The sequence below is a fragment of the Ochotona curzoniae genome, unplaced genomic scaffold, assembly GCF_017591425.1.
Source record: "Ochotona curzoniae isolate NIBS_2020 unplaced genomic scaffold, NIBS_Ocur_1.0 patch423, whole genome shotgun sequence".
In the NCBI taxonomy this organism is placed as follows: domain Eukaryota; kingdom Metazoa; phylum Chordata; class Mammalia; order Lagomorpha; family Ochotonidae; genus Ochotona; species Ochotona curzoniae.
In genome coordinates, this window is record NW_024466999.1 from 495,386 (window position 1) to 522,890 (window position 27,505).

The 27,505-nt window shown below is 55.6% G+C and overlaps 4 protein-coding genes across 8 annotated transcripts; 1 reads left to right on the top strand and 3 right to left on the bottom strand.

Annotated features, from left to right (window-relative positions):
- Nucleotides 1-43: 43 nt before the first annotated feature.
- On the bottom strand, nucleotides 44-2,540 carry LOC121167699 (transmembrane protein 208). Of its 2 annotated transcripts, none has more exons than XM_040997258.1 (6): nucleotides 2,411-2,540; nucleotides 1,777-1,872; nucleotides 784-843; nucleotides 558-694; nucleotides 313-397; nucleotides 44-195 (listed from the first exon to the last, which is right to left on the bottom strand). In XM_040997258.1, the coding sequence occupies exons 1-6, from the start codon at nucleotides 2,414-2,416 to the stop codon at nucleotides 58-60; spliced, it is 522 nt and encodes a 173-aa protein (XP_040853192.1). In that variant the 5' UTR covers nucleotides 2,417-2,540; the 3' UTR covers nucleotides 44-57. The 2 variants fall into 2 exon arrangements, 1 of the variants encoding a protein (XP_040853192.1); XR_005885628.1 differs by having other exon boundaries at nucleotides 77-195; nucleotides 532-694; nucleotides 2,411-2,516.
- Nucleotides 2,541-2,616: 76 nt separating this feature from the next.
- On the top strand, nucleotides 2,617-14,401 carry LOC121167710 (F-box/LRR-repeat protein 20-like). Of its 3 annotated transcripts, XM_040997275.1 has the most exons (7): nucleotides 2,617-2,661; nucleotides 5,477-5,578; nucleotides 10,874-11,866; nucleotides 12,814-13,029; nucleotides 13,160-13,303; nucleotides 13,475-13,689; nucleotides 13,772-14,401. In XM_040997275.1, the coding sequence occupies exons 1-7, from the start codon at nucleotides 2,638-2,640 to the stop codon at nucleotides 13,938-13,940; spliced, it is 1,863 nt and encodes a 620-aa protein (XP_040853209.1). In that variant the 5' UTR covers nucleotides 2,617-2,637; the 3' UTR covers nucleotides 13,941-14,401. The 3 variants fall into 3 exon arrangements, 2 of the variants coding, with proteins under 2 accessions (XP_040853209.1, XP_040853210.1); XM_040997276.1 differs by lacking the exons at nucleotides 12,814-13,029; nucleotides 13,160-13,303 and having other exon boundaries at nucleotides 2,633-2,661; XR_005885629.1 differs by lacking the exons at nucleotides 2,617-2,661; nucleotides 10,874-11,866; nucleotides 12,814-13,029; ... (1 more) ...; nucleotides 13,475-13,689; nucleotides 13,772-14,401 and adding an exon at nucleotides 2,685-2,813 and having other exon boundaries at nucleotides 5,477-6,473.
- A 681-nt stretch (nucleotides 14,402-15,082) lies between these two features.
- On the bottom strand, nucleotides 15,083-20,756 carry LOC121167708 (engulfment and cell motility protein 3-like). 2 transcript variants are annotated; one of them, XM_040997273.1, is made up of 20 exons: nucleotides 20,518-20,756; nucleotides 20,345-20,385; nucleotides 20,174-20,246; nucleotides 19,927-19,977; nucleotides 19,602-19,771; nucleotides 19,415-19,514; nucleotides 19,182-19,333; nucleotides 19,023-19,101; nucleotides 18,886-18,936; nucleotides 18,675-18,797; nucleotides 18,459-18,578; nucleotides 18,272-18,373; nucleotides 18,056-18,164; nucleotides 17,811-17,947; nucleotides 17,576-17,739; nucleotides 17,362-17,474; nucleotides 17,157-17,261; nucleotides 16,975-17,057; nucleotides 16,803-16,889; nucleotides 15,083-16,718 (listed from the first exon to the last, which is right to left on the bottom strand). In XM_040997273.1, exons 1-20 carry the CDS (start codon nucleotides 20,593-20,595, stop codon nucleotides 16,506-16,508), a joined length of 2,151 nt encoding a protein of 716 aa, XP_040853207.1. In that variant the 5' UTR covers nucleotides 20,596-20,756; the 3' UTR covers nucleotides 15,083-16,505. The 2 variants fall into 2 exon arrangements, with proteins under 2 accessions (XP_040853207.1, XP_040853208.1); XM_040997274.1 differs by lacking the exons at nucleotides 18,056-18,164; nucleotides 18,272-18,373; nucleotides 18,459-18,578; ... (7 more) ...; nucleotides 20,345-20,385; nucleotides 20,518-20,756 and having other exon boundaries at nucleotides 19,023-19,079.
- A 770-nt stretch (nucleotides 20,757-21,526) lies between these two features.
- LOC121167719 (transcription factor E2F4) lies at nucleotides 21,527-26,469 on the bottom strand. The gene is made up of 10 exons (XM_040997290.1): nucleotides 26,331-26,469; nucleotides 25,812-25,921; nucleotides 25,532-25,693; nucleotides 25,260-25,303; nucleotides 24,577-24,638; nucleotides 24,043-24,340; nucleotides 23,707-23,913; nucleotides 22,199-22,246; nucleotides 21,996-22,040; nucleotides 21,527-21,885 (listed from the first exon to the last, which is right to left on the bottom strand). Exons 1-10 carry the CDS (start codon nucleotides 26,463-26,465, stop codon nucleotides 21,770-21,772), a joined length of 1,227 nt encoding a protein of 408 aa, XP_040853224.1. The 5' UTR covers nucleotides 26,466-26,469; the 3' UTR covers nucleotides 21,527-21,769.
- Nucleotides 26,470-27,505: the final 1,036 nt, after the last annotated feature.

Consider the following 27,505-nt stretch of genomic DNA (forward strand, 5'->3'; position numbering starts at 1 on the left):
GCCAGGCAGCTCTCTAAGAGCCACCCAAGGGTCGGCAGCTCATGACCACATTCATGGCTACAATCGTTTCATCTGCCGCCGCTCCTGTCGACGCTGACGCTTCTCATTGTGCTCTGGTGCCGGGGCACCACTGTCTGCCGTGAACCAGGGGCCCAGCACATTGACCCACAGGAGGTAAAGGGCCCGGCCTGGAGCCTAGGGGAGAAAAGGTAACTTGAAGCCTTGTGCTAGGAATGAGAGAAAGGGAAGGGTCGATGCCCAATCCTGGAGCCTCCCACCGCCATTCCCTCCACTACCCCTCAGCCCACATACCAGAAGCCAGAAAGCCCAGATGTAGAGGGAGAAGCAACTGAGCACTTGCACGATGGCTGTCAGCAGGATCACGTCCTTGAGGTGCCTGGGGAAGGAAGGGAGTCTGTTGAGGACAGCAGATGGGCCCCAGTCCAGCTCCCTTCTGCCCTCTTCAAGGTGCAAGGAGCTGTGGACCATGGGCTATAGGGGTCCCAGCGCCCCAGCCTTGGGGCCGCTCACCTGGGCTGGCGGTGGGGGACACTCACTCTGCCATGCCCTGTTCCATGTTGAGGTCCATGCCACCATCCACCAGGGCCCCATCCTCAGAGAAGGCTGCCCGTGCCATCGAGCTCATCGAGTGGTAGCTGGCCCCGTAGACTGCCAGACTAAAGGCCAGAGCCATCTGCAGGGCAAGAGGAATGGGGAAGTCAAGGCCACCAGTCACTCACCCTATGGACACTGTGCCCATCTGCTTCCTGGAAGGACACTTACCCAGGCCCAAAATGAGGCAGAGGAGTAGAAAAAGACCAAGGTCACAAGGCAGTAGATGGCCTATAAACAAACACAGGATCAGGCTGAGGTCAAAAGCTGCCAGCAGGTGGGTCTTGGCACTTCCAAGTGCCTGTTGGGACACCTACACCCTATGTTGAAATGCCTGACTGCCACCAACCCAGCTTCCTGCAGATGCATAGCCTGGAGAGCAACAGGTCACGGCACAAGTAATTGGATTGTTTTCAGCTCTTGGCTTTAGCCTAGCCCAGCACTGGCTGTTACAGGTATCTGGAGAGTAAAGTGGTAAATGGAAGTTTTGTCACTCCAATAAATTAATAAAGTAAAAAGCTACCCCAAACTATGGGCCTCCCTCAAATCTAATCATTCAAGTTGGCCATAGGAAGAAGCTGTTCTAGGGTTTGGAGAAGGGCCCTATTTTGAGTTCCAAGTATCCAATCACCCAAGTCAACCCAGAAAAAAATTCTTATATTTATTCTTCTCCTTTTATTATTTATTTGAAAGGCAGAGAGAGTTCTCCCCTCCACTGGTTCCTTCCCCAAATGCCTTCAGCAGGCAGCCAGGCTGGGCCAGGTTAAAACCAGTTGCTTGGATCTCAATCTGGGTTTACTCAGTGGGCAGCTAGGACTAACTGCTTGGCCATCATCTGCCACTACCCAGGGTGCCAACAGCAGGATGCTGGAATGGACAGCAGAGGCAGGACTTGAACCCTCTGCTGTAGAAGAGGTGCCTCCCAAATGGCAGCTTGAACGACTGTACCAAATGCCTACCCCTCAAGAAACCCTGTGTTTGGGGGTGGACAGGTTGCTCAACCCAACAAGACCTCATGCCCTTCATTCCGTCTTGTTTGTGTTCTGGTGTTTCTGATTGCTGTTCTCTGCTGTGGCCTTGGCATCGGGGTATCACACCTCACCAGACAGCGCCCAGGCCTATGGATCTCCAGTCGCACACAGAAACAGGGAGGAAGGTACTTACATTGGCCCCCAGGATGATGCGCAGGTAGAACTTGAGGGTCTCTCTGTTCTCTTCAAAGATCTGCTTCTTCCCTCTCGTGCCCACTTTGCCCTTGGGCTGCAGAGATGAAGTGAGACATCAGGCCTTTTCACCTTGGTTGTGCTCATAGCCCCCACCACCTGGGGTTGGCTCACCAGTGCTCCATCGGCCCCTCAGTTGGGTCCCTTGGCGCTAAAGCCGAACACGATCCCTGGAATCTCCAGCTGTCCCTTATTGCGTCCACCCCTGGAGAGCTGACACCATCTCCCCTACAACCACCCCAACCCCCACCCCCAGCTGCTGTGGCTGCGTCTTCTCGCCCGCAGACAGCCCATTCCCAGGCTAAACTGGACAGCCAGTTTCAATTAGGGGCTGATAACTCCCTTGGGGACACTCTGGCATGGAAATGAATGGCGTTTCTCAGATCTCTGCTGCTGCAGCTCAGCTCCAGCTCGGAAGCCCACCTCCCCCAAAAACCCCAATTCTGGTACGGTCCAGCGCTGCCATCTGCCCTCCCCTCGCTCGTTCTAGTACAGTCTAGCAATCGGAGTACGCCCTTCCAGCCTCCCGCGGACGCTCTGCCTATGCAGACCACGTTCTCCTCAGCCCTCCTTACCGCCATGATGCGAAGCAAAGGCCCGGCAGGATAAAGAACCGAAAACCAACTAAGCTGCAGTCAGTAGGTACCACATCGGCAGCGCATGCACTTCCGGTGCAGAAAGAACTCGTCAGGCTCCTGTACGGAAATGGGGGTCCACTTCCTTCCCAAGCACCGCCTCCAAGTGCAGGCGGGACTACATTTCCCAGAAATCCCCGCGCGGGGGCGGAGGCGGCGGGGATGCAATGGCGGAGTCGCTGCCTCTGGAGGTGAGAGGAAGCCGTCCTCAGGCCTATGTCCGGACAGTCCCCGCCTTCGGGGTCCCGGGCTTCGGGGGAGGGGCTGTAAGAAAGCTAAACCCGGCCCCTCCCTCGTGGCGGTAATAACACGCCAGACGGATTCCGGGACCTGCCAGCTTTCGGTAACGGCCCCGTCTTGGGGCCACTCCATCCCCTTAGCTTGGGGGACCATCCTCTCCTTCCCTCTCAGCCCCAGGAGACTGCCCTGTCACCCTAGCAAAGACAGGTGCTCTGGCCATCCCCTTCCCTGGAGCTGGCCGTCCCTTCCCCTCATTTCTGGAAGATGTCCTTTCCATGCCGTCATTCCCGAAGCGTAACCGGCCTCCTCCTCATTGGCCCGTGGGGATAGGATAGTCGGCCAGGGAGAGACGCTGCCTCTTCTCCCTGGCAGCGTGGAGCAGTCTGTTTCAACTCCGGAATTGATGGCTGAGGACTAAAGTGAGGACAGGCCTGCGACGCACTCTAGGCCCCTAGTGATGGCATCCTGTACCCCTCTCCCCCCACCACGGGATGTTTGTAAAAGCGCTCTGCTCGCCCCAGCTGGGAGATAGCGGCTTTGGCCCTTGGCTTTTGGAATGCCTCTCCCTCCCTTACCCTGAGGTTTGGCAGCCTGTCTTGTCTGGGCACAGGACACCCTTTCCCATCAAACCTGGAATGATAATTACTGCCCTTAGCAGAAAATAGACCTACTCCCACTGCACGGAGGCCCCTACAGTGGCACCCCTGGACTGCTTGGCCCTGGAGGATAACCATGTATCTGCATACATCCTCTAGTAGCCCCTTGGGATGGGGTTCAGTGGGATAGGCACTTCATCATCAGCCCTGCCTTCAGTTTGGAAAGATCAACCCACTACCCCCCCACACCCTTCCCAGCTTAACGAATAGTTTCCCAACTTCTTCCAATGGTAACAGCTTTGCTCCTGGGGTGGGTGGCTCAGCCCCTACAAGACAGGCTTTGCTGCTTGGTCAGTCTCAATCCCTCTCAATCCCCATCAATACTGTCCTCCCCAAACACCCAGCCCCCTTGGCTCCAAAGCCTGTTCTCCCTGTGCTCCTCAAAGTAATTGCCTGCTTCATCTCCCTGCCCCTTCCTTCCCAGAGCAAACTTTTGGTGAAAATAGAGGTAGAGGATTGTCTGTCCTTGTTTTAAAGCAGTTTAAGTATTGACCAGGTACCTCCTTTCTGCTGGAAGGAGAGGTGAGAATGGGCTTGTGACATCAGGGTTCAAGAAAGGCATGGCAGGAAAGAGGCCCATGTAGGCCAAAGGAAGCAGACATGCTGTGTAGAACAGTAGGGAGACTGGATCTGGCCAAGCATGGAGGCCTAGCAGTGCTGCCGCCCAGGAGTGGAGATGTTATCCTGGGAAATTGGGGAAATCCTGGAGGTTTTCATCAGGGATGTGTTGCAATTGGAGAAAAAAGATATTTTATTGAATGGATTATCAAGGATGAAATTGGAGACCAAAAAGTCAGGTGGGAGACTGTGGGAGGAATCTGGGTCTGGAGTGATCAAAACTTGACCACTAAGGTGGTAAGATTGCAAAGGTAGAACAGTAACAGCAATCCATTGGTCATTTGTGAATTGTCAAGCATTGTGTATACAATATGCATACATGATATATTTATATGTATAAAGTTGAAGCTTGTCATCTGGATTTTTAAAAAATGTATTTGTCTTGCAAATATGGAAACTAAAGCTCAGGAGGGTCAAACATCTTGCCTGAGGTCACCCACCTATGAAGTCCTAGAGCTGGGGTTAGACTGAATCTGGCAGAAAATGAGATTAGCCTGTTTGAATACCCGTGCTTTGCATGAATATGAAGAGTCAAAAATACTCTGCAGACCTTCAGGTGGGGTGCACCACTGGCACTGAAGGGGGAAGTTGGGAGGAGGGGCTGTTTTGAACTGAGCCAGAATTTGAATCTCACTTGAGGTTAGGGGCATGGTAAAAGCATCTGGGTGACAGATTCAGTGGATAATTGATCAGTAATACTGAACTAGCACTTAGATAATAGAAGAATATGAGACTATTAAGTGTTATTTCTGAATTGGTAAACAGAAAATCAGAAGACCCAGATCTGAGCCCTGGTAGCCACAAAAGAATCCAGAAGCAGGGCAGTTGGAATGCTGGGTGAAACTTTAGAAAATAATCTGATAGGTTTCAAGGAAGGAAGATTCCAAAAATAGTGACTAGTAAACAACCTTGGCCTCACAGCCATCTCTGTTCCCAGGCCCCTTTAGGACTTCCAGTCTTAACTACCTGTAGCCTTGCACCCTCTTACATAGGTGGAGGGAAGGCCAGCACCTCCTAGCCTGGGTCTTACTAGAACTGAATCTTATCAGCTGGTTGAGAAGGCAAGTTGGCAGTGGAGAAAAATGGGAAAGGTGTGTATGTTTGTCCCAGACCTTGACCTGTAAGGACAGGAAGTAGAGCTATAATTTCCTGGGAATCAGAAAAGGAACACCTAACTTGCTCTACAAGCTCTTTTACTACATTAAATCATTTTTATAACAACTCATTTAAATCTATAGTTGCCATTTTTAGAGAAAAAAGGTGTAATTATAAGACCCCCTGCACAAGGTTTTTCAATCCAATTGGGTAGGATGTCTGATTGCTGTTAGGTGGGACAAGTTTCACCCAGACAGATGTCAGGAAAGGTTCGTTTTCCACAGATACCTTGAGGCTGGTGAGAGGAGGTGCCCTCAGACCCACAGTGCTTATCAACTGGAGTAGGTGCCAAAAGCCACTCTTCTAACAGCCCCCAACACCTGTCTTTTTCCATCAGATGCTCACATATATTCTGAGCTTCCTGCCTCTGTCAGATCAGAAAGAAGCCTCACTCGTGAACCGGACTTGGTACTGTGCAGCTCAGAATGCCCTCCGGGAGGTAAGGCCCTTACCCCTACCCTGCCCATCCTCTGTTATCTTCCCAGCCTGTTTGTTGTCCTGCTCATATATCATCCATCCATCCATCCATGCCCATATGTACGTACTTACATACATGTGTACACACAGGACTTGGGGTTGCAGTGCTGGGGTTCAACACATGAAGAAGACACAGTTCCCCAAGGGGGGCCCATCGACTGAAGGAGAAGACAAATCACAGGAATGATTGTGCTGCAGCACTGGAATGAAAGGGTACTAGGTGGGTCATAGAGAAGGGTGGCCACAGGACAGCGACAGCCTTACAAAAGGCTTCCTGGAGACATAGGGTGAGGGGAAAGGTTGATCTTCCAGGACTGATAACAGCACTAGGAAGCCCTCAAGGGGTAGAATGGTTCTGGCAATGACCTTACAAGTTCCCTGTGGCTGGAGCTAAGCTGTGTGTGTGGGAGAGGTGGCAAGGATGAGGCTGGCTGAGCCAGAGCCTGGGCTTTCTCTTGGTCACTGTTGTGTTGAGACAGGCTAGTGACAAAATGCGTTTTGTGCCTTAAAAAACCACAGTGCAGAATGGACTGAATCTAAGGAAGCTGCCCAGCTGGGAGATAAATGCAGACAAGGCAAGCAGTGGTAGCTCATTGTTTTCATTTTGATTTCTTTGATTGTTAATGAAGTTGAAGAGTTCTTCTCATTAGTTGGCCATTTGTAGTTTCCTTTTTTTGTATTTTCATGTTCTTTATCCACTTAACTATTGTCTTGATTTTTTTTCAATTTGTATGATATGTTTATATATTAAAGATATTTATGTATTTGTTGAAGTATATTCTTAGTATATTTTTCTTTTGACTTACAGATGTTTTTATTGATGAGATACAGAAATTAAATCTCTAAGTTGGTGATTCTGGGCATCTTTTTTATTTGTTTCCTTATTTCTTAAACATAAAAGACCCTTTCAGAAATTTCATAAATATACATTCATATTTTTCTTCTTTTGTTTTCTTTAAAATAGACTTTTTTCTTTTTAAAGGAAGTGTTACATTTACAGCACAATTGTTTTTTCTGTCTTCTAGTCTGAATTGTGTTTTTTGTTTTGTTTTGTTTTTTCATTTCATTGGTGACATTTATTTTGATAATGTGAAGAAGCTAAACTGATTTGTTTTCAAATAGTCACATCACCATTTGTGTTTTATCTCCCCTGGCCTGTTAATTTGAAAGTCATGTGTTGAATGAGTGGATATAAAGAGGGCCTGCTGTTGAGTTCTCAGTGTCATTGATGTCGCTGGCTAAAGGAGTTTGATTTTAGACTTGTGAGTCATCTTTGGTGACATCCAGGATTGTTGGACTTCTGTGTGAGAAATTCAAGAGAATGTTCTGGGTAAAACATAGATATGAGTGTTTTGAAAAAATGGATGGATGTTGAAGCCACATTGCTGAGCAGCTTCTCCCAGAGAATTCCCCAGGGTGGGACACGGGTGCAGGGTTCTGGGAATGGGGAGCTGCCTAGAGAAGGGGTGCTGAGGAGAAAGAAGAGGCAACAAAGTCAAAACCAGCAACAGCAACAACCAGGAAAGCCTGTAAAGGACTGAGCGGACAGTGGTAAGTGCCACAGAATCCAGCAAAGTAGGTAGCAGCTAATGTCCATAATCTGCGATTCCAAAAGCTTCTGGAATATTTAGCATGGGGAGAAAGCCAGGAGGGCAGAGGGCTTGAATGAGAGATGAAAGGAAATGCAGAGTGACTTCACTCGCAAGGAATTTCCTCCTGGGAGGAAGGAAATTAGTGGGACAGAGATGAGGGGAGGGTGTTGTGACCAAGCAAATTAGACCTCCACTTGGGATGCCTGGGTTCAAGCCCTGCCTCAGCATCCAATCCTGCTTCCTACTATTGTGTGCCCTGGGAGGCAGCAGATGATGGCTTAAGTCCTTGGGGGCCCAGGTACCCATGTGTGAGACCTGGTGGAGTTCTTGGCTCCTTGCTTCAAGCTGGCTCAGCCATGGTTGTTTTGGGCCTTTGGGAAAAGAGCTAATGGGTAGAGATAAACACACACACTCTCTCTCTTTCTCTCTGGCTCTGCCTTTCAAATAAATAACCTTAAGTAGGGCAGAAATGAGAGCTTTGAGGTGGGCTTGACAAAGGGATCTTGATTAGGAGAAATTTCAAAATGTGTTAAAGTGTTTACAAAAGAGGCACTAGAGAAGGGATGAATGTACAGAGGAGAGGGGTCAGGAATGGCAGGTGCCACCTGAAGTGGGGGCGGAGACAGGCTTCGGTGCACAGAGCTGACTTGGGGAGGATAGGGAGGATGTCACCTCTTCCTGAGGAAGCAGGGGTGGGAATGCAGAGTTGTTTGTGGAGGAAGTGCTTCGGAGCATCCACTTCCTCAGTGGCCTCTTTGTTTGGGCACTTTGGAGGCCAAGTTGTCTCAGGATAGTGGGAAGAGAGGTGGCAGTCAGGGCCTCAGCAGAGAGCCTGGGAGTGGTCACAGGACAGAAGGAAGATGGAAAATTCCCAGAGACACACAGAGAGGCTGTGGACATCCAGGCTTATCGTCAATGCCTGATGCTGTGCAGGAGCGGGGTGCAGAGTGGGGGACAGCACAGAGGAAGACACAGCGCTTAGGAATCTGTAGTAGGGAGGGTGGGGAGCAAGCAGAAGCTAAAAGGAGTCTGGGGTCTTGCATTCAAAATCTACACACACATGAGGCACATTGGGAATGCAGGGAAAACATTTAGGAAGGGAGTGTTTGGCCTGAGCCTGAGCCAGGAACCAATGTCTGCCCAACAGAAAAGATTGCTGAGTGGAAGCAGGCAGCATGGCACATGAAACTGGGAAACAAAGAGAATGGGCATGGCAAGAGGTGGGCTGGAGAAGGATGCAGGGCTTTGGAGGGTAGCCAGGAAACCTCACCATACCCTGTGCACATGGGGCCCCAACTGAGAATGTGAAGAGTATGGTCTGATTTGCCCTCTGGAAGGCACGTCCTGGTGACGAGAGCAGGGTGAACTGGGATCAGAGAACTGGAGGCCAGGACCTAGAAGAGGATGCTGTGATATGCCTAGTGGAGCACATGGGACCGTACTGAGGCGGCAGGGGAGGGCAGCAGAGGGGCAGGGAAATGGCACGAAGGGACTTTGGGTGTTGTGGACGTGGGCATAGGGTCGATTCCAAAACACCCAGATTCTCAGCACTCCCTTCAAACCTCCCTGGAAGGTGTGAAGATTTTTCAAGAAGGAAGATAAAACAGTTAATTCAAATTTGGGCATGTTGTGTTGATATTACCTAGAGTGACTTCAGAAAGCAGTTGGTTCCCACAATTAAGTGTGTCAGAAAGAAAGCAGAGATAAGTATCCTGGAAGGGCTTTTCCTGGGCCCTTGCAGTTTAAGTCCAGGTGATCTCAAGAGCAGGGTATAGACTTAGCTGCCATCTCCACCCCACCAAGCAAAATGATGGCAGACCAGGGTGGTCGCCACCTTCCCTGGCTCCCTTCCAGTCGTTGGAGCTCCTTTCAGGCAATTCTTGCCTGTTTTTCAGATGGCTCCATGTGGGCAGCCAGCCATGGACTTGGGCCCTAAGGTGCTGCCTCAGATCTGCCTGTCTACTTTGGTCACAGGGAGGCAGCGGAGTGGGGAGCGCATTCCTGGCATGCATGTGCTCATGAAAGATAGGCTAAGCACCTGCCATGGCTGCAGTTGCCAGAGCAGGGGCTGAGGGGCTCACGGGCTCCCCATCTGTGAGGGGAGAGGGCAGGCATGGCCCTGCAGCCAGCTCCGTCACAAGCATTTCCTGTGTCCAGGATGAGACTGACTTACCTGTCAATCAGGGATGGTGGCAGTGGCTGGGTGCATGCCGTTCCTTCTTTTTAAAAGCATTTGCTCTGTCCTCATCCTTCTCTCCACCCTCACACCAGGATCCACCCCAGCTCTCCTTGCATGTGGGAGTTGAATGGACCTTGGAAGAGCTTCCATGACCCCAGCAGGAGGGGAGCTGTGGCGAACACTCCCCTCGTCAGGAATGACCAGAAATGGGGGCCCCTGATTTCTATGAAAGAGGCCAGAAGCTGGCTTCTGTCCCTTCTCCACACTCCTTTTCATCATGGCCGCTGTACATGGCTGCAGCTCTCTCAGGCAGAAACCAGACCAGTTTCTCCCCTAGGAACGGATTCCATGTTTCCTGGAAGAATCCTATTGCTAAGTAGCTTGCCAGAGCACATCCTGTATGCTGTCTGATTCCCTGTGTGTGGATATAAGCAGGGACTTCTGAGACTTGCCCTGTTGCAGTGTGTTCACAGAAATGGGGGGCTTCTCCTTCCTTCCTTCCTCAGACTCAAAGTTGTCTGGTTCAGAAATGTGTTGCAGGGTCACAAACACATTTACATTTTTTTAAATTTTATTTTTATTGGAAAGATATATTTAGAGAAGAGAAACAGAAAGGTCTTGCACCCAATGATTCACTCCCCAAGTGACTGCAAAGGCTGGAGCTGAGCTGATCCGAAGCTAGGAGCCTCTTCCAGGTCTCCCACACAGATGCAGGGTCCCAAGGCCTTGACCCACCCTCTGCTGCTTTCCCAGGTCACAAGGAGCTGGATGGGAAGTAGAGCAGCTGTACATAAACCAGTGCCCATACAGGATGCCAGCATTTGCATCCAATTGGACCATCACACTGACCCCCACAATCACAATCACATCTTGAACTCAGGCAGCCAGGGCACAATCCTGGGTAGTCTGCATCTTAGTTCATACGTGTGCGTACATGCGCACACACACAATGAATCTTGTGAACATTCATGTGCCTGAGATATTCTCAGGCCACCAGAGGACCTAGGACTTGCTGCTTTTCCCAGTCCCCTGGCTCTTGGGCTGTAGAGTTGCAGTAACACCTGTCTTGCTTCTTCCTGTCTTAAGTTCCCCTGAAGGCATTGAATGGGCTCCTAGGAAGTGAGTGGGCTTGCCACTTAGCTAATACCAACTCCCTGGCATAAGACTGAGTCAATGAAACAGCCTCTTGAAAGTCCCAAAAGTTGGGATCTGGCTTGCTGTGTTCTGGACTCTGGGTCATATTCCAGCCCCCCTATGCTCAATGTGCCATTACCCCACTGTGTCCCTGACCCCCTCTCTACCTAGCATCCAGTCATGTCCATCACTAACCTTCCCCTACAACCTTCTCTCAGTGTGACAGATCCTGAGCTCCACTCCCTCCCATACCCCTGCCCACCCAACCACATGACTCCACCCACTGAGGTGGGTTTCACTGTGGAAGGGCCCTGGGTGGAAGACTGACCTCAGGCCCACTGCTGCCCTGTAGATCAACGTGCGGTACAACATTCCCGTGTCCCCTGCCTCCCTCCCAGCCATCAAGAGACTGGGCCTCAGGGCCATCTCCTGCATTGGCCTCATCAACCTGGATGCTTCACCAGCTTCACAACAGGTACTGCAGTCTGTTGCTCACTACCTAGGCCCGCATCTGCAGAGCTTGTGCCTGGGTGGAGGCAGCCCCACGGAGGCCTCCTTTGTGGCCCTGATCCTGGGCTGCCCAGCCCTGCGTATACTTGACCTCAGTGGCTGCAACAGCCTCTTCACATCAGGCACACTATTGGCCCAACCCGAGACAGCACAAAGTGTCCGGAAGGCTTTGAGTGGCCTCCGAGAGCTCCACCTGGCTGGCCTACGGGACCTGGCTGACCCCAGCTTCAATCAGCTCAGCAGCTGTGCACCCAGCCTGGAACGCCTCTCTTTGGCCTACTGTCACCTCACCTTCGAGCCAGGCCTGGCCCGGGGCTCTGCTGGCTCCCAGGACTACCCCCCTTCCAAACTCTCCTTCAGCAACCTGCTCCGATTTGTGAGGGAGAGAGCCAGCAGGCTGCGTGCCCTGGACCTGGGTGGCACTGGCTTGCAAGCCGAGGCCCTCAAGGCCCTGGGCCAAGTGGCTGGGCTGCAGCTGCAGGAGTTGAGCCTGCACAGCTGTCGAGATCTCTCCACAGAGGCCGTGGCTACCCTGTGCCGCCAGCAGCCAGGCCTTACTTCATTAGACCTCAGTGGATGCTCAGAACTGACTGATGGGGCACTCTTGGCCGTGGGCCGGGGCCTGCGACACCTGCAGCGCCTATGCCTGGGGAAGCTGCAGCGCCTGACAGATGCAGGATGTACAGCCCTGGGGGGCCTGCAACACCTGCGGAGTCTGGACATGGCTGGATGCTGCCTGGTGAGCGGGCGGGAATTGGCCCAGGCTCTGGGCCCTGTGCATGGAGTGCCACGCCCCCTGGCCTCCCTCATGCTGGCCTACTGTTCTTCACTGAAGGTGAGCCCACTGTTCTTGTCCTTCACTCTGGGGGCTGGGTCTGGGAGGGACCACAGGCTGGCAGTGAGCCATGAAACTTGGGCTCACAGCCTGGAAGGACAGAAACCTCAGCAGCTGCTGCCAGCACCCCTCCTGAGGCTCTTGGGGGTACAGGGAGAGGGACATTCAGCCCAGTACTCCACATGCCAAGTACCCACTGGGTGCTGCAGGCTGGGGGAGGGGCACCGTTGGGGAGGCAGGGGTGCAGGAAGGGAATGGGGTGAAGAAGGCACACAGTCAGAGCCTCAGGAGGCAGTGGGAGCCGCAAGGTCATTTCATGGCATAGGCCAGCTCCTAAATCAGAGCTCAGGCCTGCCCCTCTGTGCTGCAGTGCTCACCCTGTCAGTGCAAACAGGGCATTCCCAAGCTGAAGCCTCGCTCTCTGCCTTCATTTCCTCCCTGCCCCTCTTCCCACTGGCCTCTTAGCTGCTCTCTCTGGACCCATATTCTTGTGCCTCTGTGGTACCACACTCTACAAACCAGCTGCCTGTATGCTGTCATTGGCTCCTGCTGCCATCCCATAATTATATAGGAAACATCTCATTGGCTCAGCCAGAGCCAGCCGGCCACCTCTGGTCCAATCTGCCCTGGTCATAAGGCTGCCTCAGCCCACCCCTTCAACAAGAAGGGAGCAGATGGGGCAGCTACCTTAGAATTTTCCATGCACATCCTTTGTGCCCCAGCCATAGGCCTGGTCTTTGTCCTCCAGCAACCTCCTCCTGGCTTTCCACTGGCAGGGCCCACCCTTTTCATTCTGATCTCTTGCTACCAGTACAGGAGGGATTTTGTTGCTTCTCTCTTTGGGTCATCTAATAGTTCCTTGTTGCCTTTGGGGTGGGAAGCAGACCCTGCCAAGTCTGCTGGCAGAGGCCCAACCCGCTGCTCATCTGTCCCCATCACCCTCCTAGGACGCCTCAGTGTTCTCCATGATCCCAGGGCTGAGCCCGAGCCTCCGGGTGCTTGACTTGTCCTCCTGTGTGTCCCTCACCAACCAGACCGTGCAAGCCATCTGCACCTGCCTCACCCACCTCTCAGTTTTGCGCCTGGCTTGGTGCAAGGAGCTCCGTGACTGGGGGCTTCTGGGGCTCGGAGAGTCAAGTGAGGAACCCACGCATAAACCCCAGGTGCAAGACCCTCAAGGCTGTGGTAGGGGGTTGGAGGTTCCTGGGCTCAGCTGTCTCCTGAGTCTGTCTTGAGGAACATTTGAAAGCCAGCTCAGAAAAAAAGCTGAGCAGCAGGAGTTTCTACCCACAGCTATTTCCTGGGCTGGATTTTCCAGACTCAGGTCCTCAGGAGCCGTCGCTGGAGCCCCAGGGCGCCTCCCTGCTCTCGCTGCAAGCCCTGCAGGAGCTGGACCTCACAGCCTGCAGCAAGCTGACCGATGCCAGTTTGGCCAAGGTGTGGGGCTGAGGACCCCGGGCCTTCCAGCATTTTTCCAAGAAACCTTGAGTTTGTCTCACGAGCTTCTGCTCCCTGTTTTCATGCCCCTGGCCTGGGGTGGAGGAATGTGGAAGGGCCCCAGGCTCTGGATTCCCCATGGCCCACTCCATGTCACCCCCATTCCTGCAGGTGCTCCAGTTCCCCCAGCTGAGGCAACTCTCCCTGAGCCTGTTGCCAGCACTCACTGACCTGGGCTTGGTGGCCGTGGCCAGGGGATGCCCCAGCCTGGAGCACCTAGCGCTGAGCCACTGTGGCCGCCTCAGCGATGAGGGCTGGGCCCAGGCAGGGTCCTGGCCCAGGCTGCAGCACCTCAACCTGTCCAGCTGTAGTCAGCTCACAGAGCAGTGAGTGAGGGGAACACAGAGCAGGGGCTGGGCTGGGTTTGGCTAGGGCAGGCCAGGCCCTTAGCCATTGGCTTCCCTGCAGAGCACTGGACATCATTGGGCAGGAGTGCAAGCAACTGAGGGTGTTGGATGTGGCCATGTGCCCCAGCATCGACATGGCCGCCATCAGGCGCTTTCGAGCCCGACTGCCCCAGGTGACCTGCATTCAGTCCCGTTTCGTGGGAGGGGCTGACCTGACCCTGACACTATAAGGACAGATGGACGAGCAGCCTGCAGCTCAGCTTCCTCTACTCCACCACCCCCAACTCTGCCTTCTTGGTCTGGAGTTTGACTCAGTACCTCAGCACACCCTTTGTCCAAAACCAGGGCTGGGGCTGGGGCAAGCCCAGGGCTCCCTGAGAACTTCCTGCTCTAGTCTGCCCACAGCCCAGCACATGCACTACTGCAGGTCCCTGCAAGTGCCAGCTGTGTTGCTGCCACAGGCTTTACTCTCCTTGCCCTGGATGCCTTGATCAGATGGTCAGGCCTGCAGTGGGCTGGTTCTGGTAACAGCAGAAGCAAGTCCTGTGCCACTTGCCTGGGCACTCCCTCTTCCTACGGGCACTATCCCAGCCCCTGTAAGCACTGAGCTTTAGCAATGCAGTCAGCCTGTGGCCTCTTGTAAAACCGGACAAAATTAAAAATTCTACACCTTACCTTCTTGTCCCAAGTTTTCAGACTAAAGAATTGAGCCTCTCCCCTATCTTAATTGCGGAGGACCCAGCTCAGGATGAGGGAAGACCTGAACACATGAAGGGTTACAGACAAGTGCTGCCTCACATCTGATCTGAGCCCCACAGGCTGCTCCACAGCCTGACCCTCAGCCACGTCCCAGCTCCACGTGATAAAAGACTTGGGAGGTCTCTCCCCTGTACCCATAATGTGCCCTGTAACAGGGACATACCACATGAACCTGTCTCAGCCAGATCCCAGGAGACAGAGCTTGATGCCTGAACCACTAAGAGAGTGGGAGAGAGGAAAAGAGGGCAGGACCTCTGGCAGGCGAGGTTAACAGAGGTCACTTAGAAGTCCAGTGCAACTTCCTAAACAGTGTCAGTGACTTCCCAACAGCAGCTCCAGTACACTGTCCAGCTGGCTTTCCAGGTATCTCCATACTTGCCTGACCTCTGTCCACCAATTCTTAGAGCAGGTGGCCAGTGCTAAGTGCCTGCAGGTACTGTGCTTCCTGTGGGCATTGAGAGGGGCCAAAGCTCTACCAGTCCCTAAACCAGCCAGGTAGGCAAACAAGTCAACAGGCAGGGCAAATTCAGTGTGCAGGGAAGAAAAATGGACTTGGCCCGAGAGATAAAGAAGGAACAAAGTGGAGAGGAATGGACAGAAGGGAGGAAAGTGGGCAGTCCAGACAGAGGGGACCCTGTTGGGTGCACATGATCAGGCTGGAGCTAGAGTTAGAGCTGAGGGGATTGTAGACCCAGATGGCGTGCAGGGAAGATGCCAGCTTTCCCCTTGCAAGCCATGAGCACCCATTTGTGGTTCAAAGCCCACATCTGGAGCCTACCCAGCTGGACTCCTATAACCATGACTGTTAACTTAGGGGTAAAAGGGAGACATTGAAGAATATAGGGTGTGTGTATATAATCAGATCAGATTTGTTTGTGAAAGCAATTGGAGTAGCTGGTCCTGGGAGGACTGGAAAAGCAGCCCTGGAAGGTGGTAACTGGCAGGTTGTTGCCATGATGATGGGGTGTGGACACAAACTGAGCACACCCAGGAGGAATTGGTACCAATGGCAGCCTAACCACATCTGGGATCCCTGCCCCCCCCACCCTGAATTCAAGGGCAGGCCATTCAGAGTGGGGTGGGGAGCCTCAGAGCCCAGGTGTGGACCCACAGGATGCTGGAGGCCCAAGGATTCCAAAAGTATGACCTCACCAGAGAAGGTGTCATGTTGTGTTTTCAGGGTAACATGATGACCCATCCACAGTTAAAGCAGTATTTGCAGAGGCACCAGCACAGCAAGAAAGTGGCATGCAAAAGACAGAAGGGAGAGATGCTTTCTACATGTCCTCCTGAGCCTGTCCTGCAGCTGGGCCCAACACCTGTTGCATTGGTCCTCAGGCAACTGTCTGGCTGTGGCCCCCCTCTCCCTGTATTTCCAGGTTAGGGTCTCATCAGAATGTAGGACTACACAGAATTTGCTGTGGTCAGAATCAGCAGCCTGGGGGACTCTGGGGGAAAATATAGCCTGCCCTTCACTTCTCTCCTTTCTTGCTTCTCACCAGAGAGGCCTGCGTGTCCCACAAAGGATATGTCAGGGCTAAGTCGAGTTGGGGTCTGAGGTCAGACCACCAGGAGCTTTCTGGAAGCATTGCTGATAGACTGGGCCTCTGAAATGCTGCCCAGAGAAGCATCCATTTAGTGCTATGTGTCTCTGCCACTTCTTCCACAGGCAGCAGCCCCAACCTCTCACTTGACTGTAGGCCATGCCTCTCTTGGTAGGCACTTGGGGAGGCCGAGGTTTCCCCTTGAAAGGGGAACAGGTCCCCCAGAACACCTACCCCAACAATTGTTGCCCAAGTTTGCTGTCTTGGCCTGATTCCTGCCTCATTCACCAGCTATATCTGATGGCGAAAGGGGCAGACTGTTGCTGTCACAGGCTGAGCTCACAGGGTTCAGAGCTGGCTCCATGCATACCCAAGAGCCAAGCCAACTTTATTTCTGCTGCAGGTTCTGCTGGTCAGTGCTTATATTTCTCTCCCTCCACCTTTCATGCCTACCACAGTGGTGGCAACTGTAGCCCTTAGCCAACCTCAGTGTCAAGGTTCAGCAATGCTGCAGTCATAACAGAAGTTGAAGTTGGTGGGCGGTGGGGGTATAGGGGGTGGCTGCTCTGGGATAGGCACGTTCTCGAGTTCCAACAAGCGTAGCTTGGTCTCCATGGTCAGCAGCTGCTCCAGGTCCAGCCGTGTCTGCTCACTGCCCATGGGGCTGCCCAGAAGGGCACTCAGCCCATCTATCCACAGGTGGAACTGGGGATGGAGCCAGCTCTGTGAGGGCCTGTCCACCTGTACCCCATGCCCATCTGCCCAGCTCAGTCTAGCCCAGACACTCACCTCCCGTTTAGAGGGTGCAATGAAGTTGAGGTACGCCTCCTCCTCCCCACGGTCATAGCTGATGGAGAAAGCCAACTCATAGAGGTCCTGAGGAAGCAAGGGAATACAGCTCTAAGCAGAGAACATGGCAGACAGGGAGGTGGGGAGGAGACCCTGGCCCTACCACACTTACCTTGTTCTGCTTCCCAGAGCCCTTCTCCCGGATATGGGGACAGTCCCTGCCTGTCAGGAGTCCCCTGATGTCAGCCACAGGGACTGCAAGGAAGGGGAGCAGAAAAAACTGGCTGACTCCTGGGGGTGCCATGGGATCATCTGGAGAAAGCAGGTATCCAACCCGTGCCCCATCTGCCTTACGTTGCTCAGACAGGCTCTCTGTAGGGGGTGGCGCTGTACCCTCCTCCACGTCCCCGTACTGCAGCACCTTGTGGTTAGGGGAGAGGCAGCAGAACCACAGCTTGTCTGTTGTGGGAAGAGGGGTGGAGGGGAGCGAGGGAGTGGTGAGAGACATCTGGACCCCAACCCACCCCCCCCACCTACCCCTCCTCTGCCAGTCAGAGACCCTGGCGCCGCCGATTGCTGATCTTGCGAAAAAGTGTCCCCTCACAGAGGCGGAGCAAACGCTGCTGGCGAATCAGGCCCATGAGCTCCGGCTTCAGCTTCTCCCTCAGCTCCCTGGGGTGGAGTGGGTACCACTGACCAGAATGATCTGGGTGTGGCCCATGGGGGCAGCAGAGGAAGTGGGGCTGTGACAGTGGACCCATCCGGACACTCACAGTATGGGAGGGGCCAGAGTGCCCTCCTGATGCAGCCGTTCAGTCTGCCGCAGCCGCAGCACCTCCCCGTATGTGAGTGCGTTCACCTTCGTTCGGAAGAGCTCCAGGGAGGTCGGTTTCAGGGCCAGTGTACGGGCCAGCTGCTCCCGCACCACCTGCATGACCTGGGGCCACCCCAAGTTCAGCTCTGTGCCCTGACCCTGGGCCTCCCTCCCATCCCCCCTCCCATCCCTACCTTGTCAAAGTCCTCCTGTGTAGCCCGCATCTCCTTCCAGGTCTTATTCAGCAGTTGGATGGCCACGCAGTAGAGCTCATGGAAGCTGTGGTCCTGGCTGAAGAACATGGGCCAGAAGTCCTGGGCCGTCTCGGAGCCTGGGGCAGGGGGGCAGGAGGGGCTCAGGGAGGAGAGACATGCAACCCCTGGCCCTCTCTGCCCTTCCGTCCCTGGCCCCCGAACTCCCCATGCCCTGCCCCACTCACAGGGCTCCCCAACATGCAGCAGCTCACACAGCAGCACTGTCAGCTGGATGCTGCTCCGGGCGAAGGGACACTCATGTCTATCCTCACGGCTGCTGTTCTCCAACACAAACTGGGTTGGCAGGAGCAGAGAATGGGATGGAGTCGCAGGGAATTCCTGGGGGGACCCGGCCTAAATAGGGAGGTGGCCTGCCGTTGGCCCCCTGCCCGCTCACTGACCCGGCTGTATGCACTGGGTGCCTGTCTGGAGAAGTAGAGCATGTTGTCCAAGGCCAACAGACCTGGGGGCACGCGCTCCAAATCCTGGGCTGGGTTGCTATTCTGTGGGGAGGGGACATAGGGCAGCTCAGGAGGACCCCAGCCCTGGCTTGAGGCAGGGCTGGGGAGCTGGGGAGGGGTCACTCACAGTGAAGCCCAACTTGCGGAACTCTCGGGCACAAAGGGAACGGCGACGATCAGCACTCAGGGACTCCCCCTCCGGCTCAAAGGCAGCCTGGCGCAGGGCCTGCAGCTGCTCCCGCTGCTCCTGGGGTCATTGTTGGGGGATGGGTCAGAACCACAGCTCCAATGCTAGACTCCAGGCAAGCTCAAGCCTTGCTCCTCACTCACTAAACACACACACCTGGCTGTAGGGGTCAAGCGGCGTGCGCATGCGCGCCTCCAGCAGCCCCAGTGTGAGGGCCTGAAGTACATACAGGTGATGCGCCATCTCGTCTCCTAGTGGGGCTGCACTGTGAATGATGTTCTGGAGAACAAGCAGGCCGTGGGCGTGAGTGTGGGCTCACTGGGAGAGAGGGTTCAGGAGGGGGCAGTCTCTGGCTAGTTCTTCCTACCTTGTAGATGAACTGGCGGAAGTTCCTCTGCCACAGGTAGTCTAGCATGTGCTAAGGGAGGCAGGAAGGGGGCACAGATGATGGAGCCACAGGGCAGGACACAGTACCCACCATCTGGCCACTGGAGGGACACTTACCTTCCGTTCTGAAGGGTTGGCCCCCTGCAGCAAGGCTGTCAGCAATGCCATGGCTTTGGTTTGCAGCTGCTGGTTCATCCTATGATGAGAAGAGGGGAGGATGCAGTCATACAGGCAAGCTCCCTACTCGCCCTCTGTCTCCCAGGTCCAAAGACTTACACCTGCAGGTGTACCAGCAGTCGATCCAGTGGCACCTCACTCTTGACCAGCTGGCCCAGGGCAGGGCTGCTCAAAGTCACACTCTCCAGCAACCTAAGGGCCAGGGGCTGCACTGAGGCATCCATCAGGTTCATGTTCACGTAGCTTACCACCTGGTGGATGGGAGCCACTGTCACCTTGGAAGGTCAGGTCCTACCACACCCTACCTGCAGCCCGGGGAAAAGCAAACCCACCTTCCCGACAAAGGGGATGCTGAGTGTCTCCCAGGACACCACGCCATGCTCCATGAGCTCCAAGAATGCCCTCAGTCCAAGGGCCAGCACCTCCCCGAGGCTGAGGGCGACAGCTGGGACTGAGCAGGAGCCGGCCAGGCCCCTCCAGCCCCTCATGGCCCCCAGCCCACCCCAGGCCTGTGCTCACTCGTCCCCATCCTCAATGATGCTGCCAAGTCTCTGAAGACCGTCCTGATTGATGACCTCGCGGGCAAAGGTCAAGTCAGAGGCTAGCAAGACGAGGTGCCTCAGTGCATCCCGGCGCCCCTCACGGCTCCCACCCTGCAGTGCCCCCAGTAGCCGCTCCGCCTCAAGGTCCTGGCAGGGGTGGAAGCAGGAGCAGAGGTGAGAAGGCTGGGCAGAGGGAAGGGAGGGAAGTGGGAACACGGGGACAGTGTCTATGAGGTAGGACACCACTGGGCAGGACCCAGCAGGGGACAGGGAGGGATAAGGTGGGCCGGGAGGGGCGTTACTGGGGCAGTGCTGAGACACAGGATGCTGCCGTTCTTGATCTCCGTACGGTTCTGGAGAAGACAGCAGAGAGAGGCAAAGTCAGGGGTGCCTTTAAGACCGGCCAGTTGGGTTGGGCTGTCAGGATTTGGGGGTCCTTAAAAGATCCCATTCCAGACAGGGAGTGGCAAGTCTGCCAGAATCAGGGCTAGCTAGGTGGGCTCCAGGGGTCAAAGAATGTAGGCAGTGGCTGGGGGAGTGGGGACTCACAGTCTCGGTGATGTACTTCCTGTGCCCATCGGCAAACTGCAGGGCATAGCGCTCAGAGTGAGTCAGGCTCCACCTGCAACCGCCCAGGCCAGGCTCAGTGAGGCAGGTAGGGACGCCACCTCCCTCGGGCCCTGCCCCCACCCTGGCCCCAGCTGGCTGGCCAGCACTCACGCGTCACACAGCTCCTTCAGCACAGTGCTCAGGGGCTTTGCCTGCAAGTGGAGCAGTCACTCAGGGGGCCCAAGAGTGGGGAGGAACCTGGGGGAGGGGGTGGGCTGGGCTGCTCCGACAGGGGCAACCTGGAGATAGGCAGTAAGGTGGACAGGTGGGACAGGCTGAGTGACCTGATCCAGCTGGATGAGCTGCGGGATGGCCTCACGCATCTGGACGGCGATCTTCACCACATTCCGCGGGGGAGCCATGGTCCAGCCGGGCCCCCAGCACAGCCCACAGGCCGGGAAATGTGGCACCGACGGCGCACCTGGTCTGCGACCCCAGGGCACAAGGACGGCCCTCTATCTGCAACCTGACCCCGGCGGACAGCACTCACGGTCCGGGTTCCCACTCCTGGCCAAGCGCCGCGGCCTTCCCAAAGGCGTCCCGGCTAGTTCCGGGTTGGAGTCCGGGGATGGGAGGGCACTCGGTCCGCCCCGCCCCATGGAGCCGGCCCCGCCCCTCCCCAAGGTGCAGCAGGTGGGGCGGAGCCGACCGGCTGTCGGCTGCCGGCTGCGGCCCTAGGCCCTCTTCCCTGCCGGCCACCTGCAGTTGCCAGGGGACCCACCAAGTCCCACCACTACTCCGGCCAAGCTTCAGAGAAGGGCCCCAAAAGAACCAGGTCAGAAATAGCCTTAGGCATGGTCTTTATTCACGTGGACACTGTACAAATATTACAATTTCCTTTTGCTGCAAAAAGTATAAAAATAATCTTTATATAGGAATCCATTCGTTACTGTAAATCTTTCTAAATCTCTGCAAATGGCTCTAAAATGAGGGCAAAAGAGTAAGTGGAAATGCAGAGGCAGCTATGGGACAGCAGGAGGTTGGGTCAGTCCTCGGCCCTAACCAGGAGAGCTCCAAATGAGAGAGCCCTGTTCCTTCTTGTCAACACCCACCACCTGCAGGGGCTCAGGACTCAGGGCCCAGAGGGGGCAAGTGGGAGATCAAGGAGGAGCCTTAGGCAGTGGGCAGGAAGCAGCAGAGACGGCTCTGAGGGGTGCTGGTATACTCAGTACCACTGGTGCTTCTCTCCCATGGAGCCAGGGGGTGGCAGGGCAAAGGGGGTTGGACAAGCTGCCCGAGGCAGAGTGGGAAGAAGGCCAATGCCACTGGGTGGCGGTAAAGCCAGGGCTGGGAAGGTTCTGGAAAAGGAGAAGTGATCATCTTGGCGCCATGGCGTAGGGAGCGGAATCCCTTTCTCCTGCTGTGTAGCACAGTACAGGTGCCAGTGCAGTAGTGGGAGCTGTGGCCAAATCTGCAGGGGATGGGGCCTGGGGGAGCCAGGAGCTATGTGGGGTGGGGTGGGGTGGGGGTGGGGTGGGCAGAGGCCCCAGGTCAGCCAGCCCGGGACCCAGCCACACTCAGCACATCCCTTGTCAGTCAGAGGTTGAGCACAGGCACATCAAAGAGGTCACAAACACCTTCGCTCTCGTCCAGGTTGTAGATGTAATCGTGGTCTCCAGGGGGCGGAGAAAGACGGAGGAGGGGGGCAAACACTGCAGAGGGCACCAAGATGACACGTGATGTCCCACCTGGGCCAAAGCTCCCAGCAGCTGGCTGGCCCTCTGCCCCACCCACATCCACAGCCACCTTCTACGTCACCCACCTTCTGAGGACATAAGCTCCTCCAGCAGCTCTGAGCTCATGCATTCTGGAAATAAGGAGAGCTCAGTTGTATCTCAGCTCCCGCCCCTGACCTCTCCACCCACCACAACCCTTGCAAGGGACCCTCTCCAACCAACTGCAGTTTTTCCCCTTGCCTTGGGGCCTAGGCACAAACACAAGATCTTCAGGGAGGAGGGCACCTACCTCGTGTGGGATCAAAGATCTCCGACAGCTCCTTCGGAAGTTCCAGGACTGAAAGACAAGGGCAAGCTCCAGGCGCTGAGGGCCAGCTTGGCCTCCCAGCAACCCTTAGCTTCCATGGATCCTAGATCCCTGGCCTTGGAACTCCACACATCTTAAGAGCTACAGCTCTAACTCAGCCAGGCTGGCTCTGCCTGCTATCCCCAAATTCCTCAGTGCTCGCCCAACGACAAAGGCACATGGCGGGTAACAGGTCCACCCTTACTTAGGTACTGCCAACCGGCAGCAACACACCCATCCTTGGAATGCACACCATGCGAGCTTGAAGAGGGCTCTCCATCCCCTCCCTGGCTATGCACCTGCCCAGAGTGAAGTCACATGGCAGAGGTTGTTAGTGCTACAGGGTGACAGCTTCATTCTAAAGCTCTAACAGGATGTGCATGGCATGTGGAAAATGAAACTGGAGGAAACCAGGAGGGACATCATTGTGTCAGGCTCAGAAACCCACAATGTATCCACCGGGCCTTAGACAGCCAGCAAAAAAGAAAGGCCACACCTAGCATACATTTCAGGACACTCATTCTACCAGTCAGGATAGAGGAGGATGCCAAGAATCTAGACTCCAGATGCTCAAGAGTTCCCCAAGTGCTGAGGGAGCCAGAGGAGTGAGAGAAGCAGGCTGGAACAGGCCTCGCTAGCTGACCTTGTGAGGAGAGGGGGTGAGTGGCCACAAAGTGGGGAGGGGAGAGAGAAAGGGAAGGAAGGAGGGAGGCAGGGAAGAAGGTAGTGAGGGAGGGAGGAAGCCAGGAAGATTGACCTGGAGTGACACCAGGTGTGAGGCCTGGCTGACTGCAGCAGGCCTGAGGATACAAAGTGACGAAAAAGCAAGTTCCAGAGAAGGGGTAAATGAACTGCTGGGGCCATGTGGGAATGAAGTATCCATTAGGCGTGCAGGGACAGGCATGTGGCTTCTTGGGCTTGCAGAGGGAGGCAAGGCAATCTGACTGTAGCTCCAGACTAAACAGAGGCTCAGGGTCACAGCATGCGAGATGGAAGAGCAGTGGTTAAGGCAAGAGAGCCAAGTGCTGCTCTGAGGGCAGGAGCAGTATACATAGTAGCTGCTGGCTGCAGCCAGGAAGGAAAAGCAAGGAAGAGCAACGCTGTATGCTCTGCGGCGCCAGTCAAGAGCCACAAGACCACAAGACCACTACCATGCGTGGGTTGCAGGAAGGAAACCACGGAGGCGAGAGGGCACACAGAGGAGCAAGTCAGTTAATGAGGTCTTAGGGGGAATCTGCAGGGTGGCAGGCAGGGTGTTTGGGTCAAGGGGATCTGTGAGCCCTGAAGGGCAAAAGGGACATGTCAACACCAACCACTGGACATGCGCACCCAGGCCTGGTTGGCAGGAAGCTCTGGGTCAGATAGGGTTGACAGGAGAGCTGGGTCGTAGCCTAATACCGCGTCTGATCCCAGCCTGGGTGTGCCCTGCCACGAGGCAAGCAGGTACTCACCGCCTGTGGGGTCGGCCTTGATTGGCTCGAAGGAGGTAGAAGGGTTGAGGCCGGATGAGCTGGAGCTGCTGCTACTGCTGCTGCTGCTACTGCTGCAGTCTAGCAGAGCCGAAGACTGCAGGGGCCGAGTGTCCAGCGCTGTCGGGCCCAGCGGGAGGGAGCTGAGCTCCCCAGGGTCCTTGTTCTCGGCTCCAGGGCCACCACTCACTAGAACATTCCCCAGGAAGCAGGTCACTGCACCTGGCTGTGCTAGACTGCATCGCCAGGAGGCCCACAGTCCTGATGCCCAGCCTCCAGGTACATTACAGGCCCCAAAAGCTGTCCATTGTGTCTCACCTGTGAGCTCAGCTGTTGGGTCAACCACAACCTGAACTTCGGTGCCGGCAGAGCCAGGGGTGGGGACAGGTAACTGGGGACTGCTTGGACGTGATACTTCCTGGGGCTGGGCCGGGGCAGGCTTGGGCAGAGGTGGAGGGGTAGACAGAGCAGGGGCACTCTGGAGCAGATCCTCAGGCGGTGGCACAGGCACAGCCACGGGAGGTGAACTCCACGCCTCTTTATTCACCAGCAGCACCTCGATAGGGCCACTGACACTCTTCAAGTGGATTTGGTACTTCTTCTGCCCATTGAGGCCCTGGGGGAGTGGAGAGGATGGCATGGGATACAGCACATGTGGCATTGGAAGCAGGGCTGGTTCCATCCTGACCTTGAGTCAGGGCCAGTGTCCTCTCCCATCCAGGCTGTGCTGCCCACCCTCCCTAGATAACCCCACACCCTGGGCCTCCCCCTCACCGCCCCACCCGGGACTTATCAAACTCCACAGCCAGCACCCGCCCTCAATCGACCCTGCCCGGCTGGCCTGGCACCCACCTCTGGAATGGGTACCTCCAGGCTGGTACCTGATGGGGCCCGGATGGCCAGGAGGGTGTCTCCTAGAATGACAAGGAACCTAGGTCAGGGCCTATGAACTCAACTTGGGATGGAAACGGGGTATCTTCCCATGGAAGGGAGACAGCATGCTGAGGGATAGAGCTGGCTTCACCCACACTCCACAGCAGCTGGGACAGAAACAGCTTTTCTCTCTTGGCGGGCCCCACGGCAAAAACCAGGACATCTTGGTTCAATCCCATGAAGTTTTGGAAAGGCTGCCTGTTGTTTATGGGCACTGTATTCATCCATGGATGGGGGTGGTCCCTAAGTACAGGTGTGATGACCAAGGTCAGAGTTCCTTCCAGGACTGGACTGAGAGGAGACTGGAAAGGAACAGCTGCTGCATCCACAAGATGACTGAACTAACCGCAGAGAGGAAGCAGGTGTCCTTGGCTGTGCACACACCTGCGCACACATCAACTCTCCCAAGAAGCCACAGGCAGCAGACAGCACAGATGGCAGCAAACTCAGGGACCCACCCCAAGATTCTTGTACCCCCAGAGCTGACCTCTAGAGTCCCCTGGCCCCCAAGTTAGTCTCCTCCTTAACTCATTTCTCTTGGAACAGGACCGAGGGACATCAGCTCAATGCAGCCCCAGCCCCCTGCCCAAGGCGCCACTCACCAGCAAAGCACCTGCAGATGTCTTCGTGAGTCACATATGCCAAGGTGTGAGGGTTAAGGAAGACGGCTGTTGTGCTGCCTGGGGGGCCAGATGCCAGACTACGGAGAAGCCTCCCTCAGCAGCAGAGGACCGACCCACAAAGTAAACAAGTTGTTGGGCTTGGGGTCCATAGGCCAGGCATGGGAGGGGGGCGGGGTGTTGGAGGCTCGGCACTGGCCAGGCACTGGCCAGGCTCCTGCTCCTCTACAGCAGGCTCACGCCGCGGAGGATATCAGGTGTTCTGCATGTCCTCCGTGACGTTGCGGACACTCTGCTGCACCCACACCTTGTGCTGGTCCAGCTCCTGCTCCCGCTGCTGCAGCTCCTCGATCTCAGCCTTGAGCTCGATCAGTTTGTCCGCGATCTCCCGGGTGTTGCAGCCAGGCCCTACGCCCCTAGGAGAACCACCAGCAGCTCGAGAACCCCTGCGCCCATCCACAGCCCGCCCCCCTCCCCCAATCCAGGGAGAAGACCCTGCTGCCCTTCCTGCCCCCAGATGGATTCCCCACTCACTTCCACTGGATGCTATTCTTGGATTTCTTCTCTATCAGCCCAATACCTTCCAACACGTTGGTGATGTCATAAATCCGCCGCTTCTGGCGCACGGCTAGGGTGTCGGCTGCCTGGCAGGCAGAACAGAGGGGACGATGCTCAGTCTTGGTCTCAAGGGCTTGCCCCAGCTACGCCGGATTCTGGCTGGGGCTGCTCTGGGTCCCGGCACTGATCGTGCCCTAAGCAGCCGAGGATAGCGGGCTGGAAAGGGATCCGGCACAGCCACCAGGCCGGGTCCTAACTCTTCTCTCTCCCTGCCCCCATCCGGGCCAGCCAGGGAGGCCACGAGGACCTGCACCTGCAGCCCAAGAGTGGTCCCGGCTGAATGAATGACACAGCTCTCCCCTCGGCCTCCTCTCGGGAGAAAGCAAGAGGCTCTCGGACGGCTCCGCGGGGACGCCCCGGGAGCTCCCGGCTACCGATCTAGACGTAGTGCTGCCCATCCCTGCCTCCGGTCGTCCCCCATGCCCCCGGCCGCACCAGCTTGAGGTCAAGCACGCCGTCCTTGGCCTCTTGCAGCAGCGACACGAACTTTGTGGTGAGAAGCCCCAGGCTCTTCTCGTGGCGGCTCGGGGTGCCCGGGGGCGGCGGCGCCTGCGGCCCGGCCTCAGCCATCGCGCCCGCCCGCCCGCCGCCTCCCCGCAGCCAGACCAGGCCGGCGCCGCCGCTACTTCCGCTTCCGTCCCCGGCCACCCGGCCACCGGAGCGAGTCACGCTACTTCCGCTTCCGCCTCGCGTCCTGTTGGGGAACCCTTGGCAATTCCTACCTACGGAGAGGGACGCAAAACTTCGGGGACCATCAGCAAATTTCCACCCGCGAAAGAAGACGAAAACAACCTCATGAGGGAATGGAGGGCACGTGAACTATACTAGCTGGGGATGAATGTGGAAGAGGTCAGCGGGCAGTCCCGGCCGTGGAGAGAGGAAAAGCATTGGAACCTTCCTTGTCAACGTGTCCCCAAACGCCACTAATTCCCAATATGGGAGAAAGGACACCACACCACTTGATAAACCTAGCCTGTCCTCCTGGCCCAGCCCAGCGGGGACCCAACCTCCTCCTTGTCTTACCTCCACATCCACACCACGGAGCCCTGAGGCTCTGACGCTCCCAGAGGGTCCCAGGCAAGGCACAGGAGCAGACACCTGCAGACACCAGAATGTCCTGGAGCAGCACCCGGCCGGAAGAAAGGATCCAGCACCTGCTGGTACTTTCTTTCATGTAGCCATTATTTGTTACTATTTGGGTTCTGGTTGTCTGGGAAACAGGCTTTGGGACAGAGGTTTGCCTGTTTCTGAGGGTGCCATGCTGTGACACTGTGATGGGGTATGGCAAGTACACATGGGCTAAAGTCCTCACCTTGTATGCGCCGGGATCCCAGATGGGCACCGGTTTGTCCCGGCAGCCCTATTTTCCATCCAGCTCCTTGCTTGTGGCCTGGGAAAGCAGTCGAGGAAAGCCCAGAGCCTGGGAACCCTGCACCATGTGGGAGACCCAGATGAGGCTCCTGGTTCCTGATTTCAGATTGGTGCCGTTGCGGTTGCTTAGGGAGTGAATCATCAAACAGAAGAGTTTCCATTCTGTATCTCCTCCTCTGCATATATCTGACTTTCCAGTAAAAATAAAATAAATCTTAAAAAAAAAAAAAAAAGATATG

Excerpts from the sequence above, each read along its gene's own strand:
- LOC121167699 (XM_040997258.1), bottom strand. Across the intron at positions 695-783 it reads CTGCCTCATTTTGGGCCTGG|ATGGCTCTGGCCTTTAGTCT; the intron begins GTAAGTGTCCTT and ends CTTGCCCTGCAG. Across the intron at positions 398-557 it reads ATGGAACAGGGCATGGCAGA|GCACCTCAAGGACGTGATCC; the intron begins GTGAGTGTCCCC and ends TTCCTTCCCCAG.
- LOC121167710 (XM_040997275.1), top strand. The coding sequence starts at position 2,638 with ATGGCGGAGTCGCTGCCTCTGGAG. Across the intron at positions 2,662-5,476 it reads CGGAGTCGCTGCCTCTGGAG|ATGCTCACATATATTCTGAG; the intron begins GTGAGAGGAAGC and ends TTTTTCCATCAG. Across the intron at positions 13,304-13,474 it reads CCGATGCCAGTTTGGCCAAG|GTGCTCCAGTTCCCCCAGCT; the intron begins GTGTGGGGCTGA and ends CCATTCCTGCAG.
- LOC121167708 (XM_040997273.1), bottom strand. The coding sequence starts at position 20,595 with ATGGCTCCCCCGCGGAATGTGGTGAAGATCGCCGTCCAGATGCGTGAG. Across the intron at positions 18,374-18,458 it reads TCCGCAAGTTGGGCTTCACT|AATAGCAACCCAGCCCAGGA; the intron begins GTGAGTGACCCC and ends CCCTCCCCACAG. Across the intron at positions 17,058-17,156 it reads AGAGAGCCTGTCTGAGCAAC|TCCCTGTGGCTGACATCAGG; the intron begins GTAAGGCAGATG and ends CCTTCCTTGCAG.
- LOC121167719 (XM_040997290.1), bottom strand. The coding sequence starts at position 26,465 with ATGGCTGAGGCCGGGCCGCAGGCGCCGCCGCCCCCGGGCACCCCGAGC. Across the intron at positions 25,694-25,811 it reads AAGAATAGCATCCAGTGGAA|GGGCGTAGGGCCTGGCTGCA; the intron begins GTGAGTGGGGAA and ends TGGTTCTCCTAG. Across the intron at positions 23,914-24,042 it reads CCCAACAGCTGAGCTCACAG|TGAGTGGTGGCCCTGGAGCC; the intron begins GTGAGACACAAT and ends GGAATGTTCTAG.